At 46.2% G+C, this 4442-nt stretch overlaps 1 protein-coding gene across 1 annotated transcript in view; it reads left to right on the forward strand.

Moving 5' to 3' along the window:
• PMS2 (PMS2 postmeiotic segregation increased 2 (S. cerevisiae)) overlaps positions 1-4442 on the forward strand; it is a 43708-nt gene that overhangs the window by 31440 nt on the left and 7826 nt on the right. Inside the window, exon 12 of the mRNA XM_011934408.1 lies at positions 856-1023. Within this exon, the coding sequence (XP_011789798.1) occupies positions 856-1023 (168 nt within the window). The remainder of the gene's footprint in view (positions 1-855; positions 1024-4442) is intronic.

Below are 4442 nucleotides of genomic sequence, written 5' to 3' on the forward strand. Positions count from 1 at the left end.
CGTCTCTACTAAAAATAAAAAAATTAGCTGGGCTTGACGGTGCATGCCTGTAGTCCCAGCTACTCGAGAGGCTGAGGCAGGAGAATCGCTTGAACCCAGAACCATAGGTTGCCTTGAGCCAAGGTCGCGCCACTGCAGTCCAGCCTGGGCAACAGAGTGAGACTCCGTCTTAGAAAAATTATAATAAAAAAAAATGAAGTAGATCTATGTGTACAGATCTGCAACTTTCAGATGCATTAAGTGATGACAGTAGAATAGAGAATTAAGGTTCCATTTTTGTTTTTTAAAATTAAAAAAAACTTATGTAGAGAGACAAGGGTCTAGAAGGATATATTCCATTTAAATTGTTAATAGTAGCAACCGATGCCTTCTCCGGAGACTTGGATGAATGAATAATTAATGTTATCTTTAGAAAGTGGGATGGTTAAGCCAGGTGCGATGACTCATGCCTGTAATCCCAGCACCTTGGGAGGCCAAGGCGGGCAGATCATGAGGTCAGGAGTTCGAGACCAGCCTGACCAACATGATGAAACTCTTGTCTCTACTAAAAATACAAAAATTAGCTGGGCATGGTGGCGTTTGCCTGTAATCCCAGCTACTCAGGAGGCTGAGGCAGAAGAATCACTTGAATCTGGGAGGTGGACGTTGTAGTGAGCTGAGATTGTGCCATTGCACTCCAGCCTGGGTGACAGAACGAGACTCTGTCTTTAAAAAAAAAAAAAAAAGAGTGGGATGACTGGGGACTTTATTTTGTGCTTTTGTATTGTTTGACTTTTTTTAAATTACAGTGTTCTATAACATAATCAGAAAAATCATCTTGTAAAGTGTCTCATAATTAACATTTTCTACCTGCAGTAAAACGATGTTTGCAGAAATGGAAATCATTGGTCAGTTTAACCTGGGATTTATAATAACCAAACTGAACGAGGATATCTTCATAGTGGACCAGCATGCCACGGATGAGAAATACAACTTTGAGATGCTGCAACAGCACACCGTGCTCCAGGGACAGAGGCTTATTGCGTAAGTTTTTTTTAGTGTTGATTCCCAAACTCCCCCCTCAAATTTAAGATCTAACAGAGGCCGAGGCAAGAGGATCGCAACAGACCAGCAGTTTGAGACCAGCCTGGGCAACATAGCAAGACCTCGTATCTACTAAAAAAGGAAGAGATCTAGGAAGGAGGGGTGTAAAAAATAAAAAAGATCGAACTGGCCGGGTGCAGTGCCTCACACCTGTAATCCCAGCACTTTGGGAGGCCGAGGCAGGCGGATCACCTGAGGTCAGGAGTTCGAGAGCAGCCTGACCAACATGGTGAAACCCCACCTCTACTAAGAATACAAAAAGGCCGGGCACGGTGGCTCATGCCTGTCATCCCAGCACTTTGAGAGGCTGAGGCGGATGGATCACTTCAGGTCCGGAGTTCGAGACCAGCTTGAGCAACATGGTGAGACCCTGTCTGTAGTAAAAATACAAAATTAGTTGGGCATGGTGGCGGGCACCTGTAATCCCAGCTACTTGGGAGGCTGAGGCAGGAGAATCACTTGAACCTGGGAGATGGAGGTTGTGGTGAGCCGAGTTCGCACCACTGCACTCCAGCCTGGGCAGCAAGAGTGAAACTCCATCTCAAAAAGAAATAATAGTGATAAAAAGTAAAAATACAAAAAATTAGCCAGGCATGGCAGTGCACACCTGTAATTCCAGATACTCAGGAGGCGAAGGTAGGAGAATCACTTGAACCTGGGAGATAGACGTTGCAGTGAGCCGAGATCCACCACTGCACTCCAGCCTGGGTGACACAGCGAGACTCCATCTCAAAAAAAAAAGAGATCTACTAGTTTATATGTGTGTCTATATGTATATATGTATTTTTCCATAAGTATTCATATAGCAGATTTTTATACTTTTTACATAATAATAGTGAGTTACCATTTATTGAATGCCTAGTATCTGCCAGGCACTGTTGAAATAATGTATGTGTATTAGTTCATTTAATCCTCAAAAACCAATGAGGTTACCATCACCATTCCACAAGTGATAAAACTGAGGCACACAGAGAGGTTGAGTAACCTGCCCAAGTTCACACAGTTAACATGTTCTCTAAGTATCAGACCTTTTTAGCTATTAAAAATGTTGATCACTGGTTAGCCAGAAGCTCCTTTTGATGAGGGCAATTTATAGTACCGAGTATTAGTATGGATAGCGTATGGAATGTGTGTGTTCAGAAAGACAGCCTGTGCGCCAGTCTTTACAGTAGAGTAAAGACTCTTTTTTTTTTTTTTTTTTTTTCGCCCGGGCTGGAGTGCAGTGGCCGGATCTCAGCTCACTGCAAGCTCCGCCTCCCGGGTTTACGCCATTCTCCTGCCTCAGCCTCCCAAGTAGCTGGGACTACAGGCGCCCGCCACCTCGCCCAGCTAGTTTTTTGTATTTTTTAGTAGAGACGGGGTTTCACCGTGTTAGCCAGGATGGTCTCGATCTCCTGACCTCGTGATCCGCCTGTCTCGGCCTCCCAAAGTGCTGGGATTACAGGCTTGAGCCACCGCGCCCGGCCGGTCGCTGCAGGTTGAGTGCAGGGGCACACGCCTATAATCCCAGAGCTTTGGGAGGCTGAGGCAGGCAGATTCCTTGAGCTTAGGAGTTTGAGACCAGCCTGGGCATCATGGTGAAACCTTGTCTCTACAACAAATATAAAAAATTAGCCAGACTTGATGGTGTGTGCCTGTGGTCCCAGCTATTCAGGAGGCTGAGGTGGGAGGATCATTTGAGCCCAGGAGATTGAGGCTGCCATGATTGTGCCACTGCACAGCACTGCAGCCTGGGAGACAGAGTGAGACAGTGAGACCCTGTCTTACAAACAAATAAATAAAATATAAACATGCCACTGCACAGCACTCCGGCCTGGGAGACAGAGTGAAACAGTGAGACTCTGTCTCACAAATAAATAAAATAAAATATAAACATTATTTTAAGATAGTCACTGCAGAATTTGGTATTTCTCTTTCCTCGGCCAAACTGGGATGTTTTACCCTGATCACTTGACAAAGGCCAGGTGTGATAGTATATATCGTGTAAAACCAAAGGCTTGTCTTGAGCAAAGTCGTAAGAAGAGGTCATGGATTTTCGTGCGGGAAATTAAACCACACAGAGAAGTAAACTCAGATCCCAACGAGTAGATCCCACATGGAGAAATGTATCACTGAACAGCTATCTAGCTTACTGAGTACTCTCCTGTGGAATGCATGAATTGTTTTTATTCTCAGTGCAATGGTAATAATAAAGACATTTAGTAAGCTAGTTTATAATCCTGAGGTATCCCTTCCTTGTTCCTCTTAATGGAGGTTTTTCTTTTCTTTTTTTTTTTGGAGACAGAGTTTCGCTCCTTTGCCCAGGCTGGAGTGCAGTGGTGTGATCTCGGCTCACTGCAACCTCTGCCTCACGGTTCAAGTGATTCTTGTGTCTCAGCCTCCCGAGCAGCTGGGACTACAGGTGCCCGCCTGCCACACCTGGCTAATTTTTGTATTTTTAGTAGAGAGGGGGTTTTGCCATGTTGATCAGGCTGGTCTCGAACTCCTGACCTCAGGTGATCCACCCGCCTCAGCCTCCCAAAGTGCTGGGATTACAGGCATGAGCCACCATGCCCAGCTGAGGTCTTGTATTTTTTAGCCATTTGGCAAAGATAACCTCTCGTCTGTGACATCTCATGTTGGCCCAGGTAATCACAGACCACTTTGGGTCCCAGATGGACCACACTTCAAGATTAAAGGATAAAGGCCCAGTTCCACCCTGCCCTGCCAGTGCCTGCGTAGGGTGGCCCCGTTGTGGCCCCGTTGACCTCTGTAGCTTTTCCTGTTCCTCTTCCTCTTGTTCCCTGTACTGGAGCCTCTCTGGCCATCTTTCTTTTTCCCTTGGCAGGCCTGATGAATCCCTGTGTGGCCACTAAGCAGAATGAAGGATATCTTTATGTGTGGCTCTGCAAACATCAGCGGTCCATCCCGGGACTTGGCACACATTGTTGTCTCTGCCTAGAGTACTTGTCCTGCCCCCTGCACCCACTTCTCCCCCATTACCTGATTAACTCTCTCTTCTTCCCAGACTCAGCTCAAAGGTCACTTCCTGACCCCGGGTGAAGTCTCACTTATGACACTGGGTGCTTTTTCTTCCTGACCTTCCTGTCATTTGTCATCATAATTGACTTGCATGAGTATCTGCTCAAGGTCTTTCTTCCCCAGTAATCTGTTAGCTCCAGGACCACGCCTGTGTTTGCTCACTGGCTCTCTCCTGCCTTTAGCAGTGTTTGTCTTATCCAGCACTCAGGACTGGATGCAGTGGCTCACACTTGTAATCCCAGCACTTTCAGAGGCCGAGGTGAGAGGATCGCTTGAGCCCAGGAGTTTGAGACCAGCCTAGGCAACATAGTGAGACCCTGTCTCTATCTTTGAAAAAA

Source organism: Colobus angolensis, unplaced genomic scaffold (genome assembly GCF_000951035.1).
Source record: "Colobus angolensis palliatus isolate OR3802 unplaced genomic scaffold, Cang.pa_1.0 Scaffold135, whole genome shotgun sequence".
NCBI lineage: Eukaryota > Metazoa > Chordata > Mammalia > Primates > Cercopithecidae > Colobus > Colobus angolensis.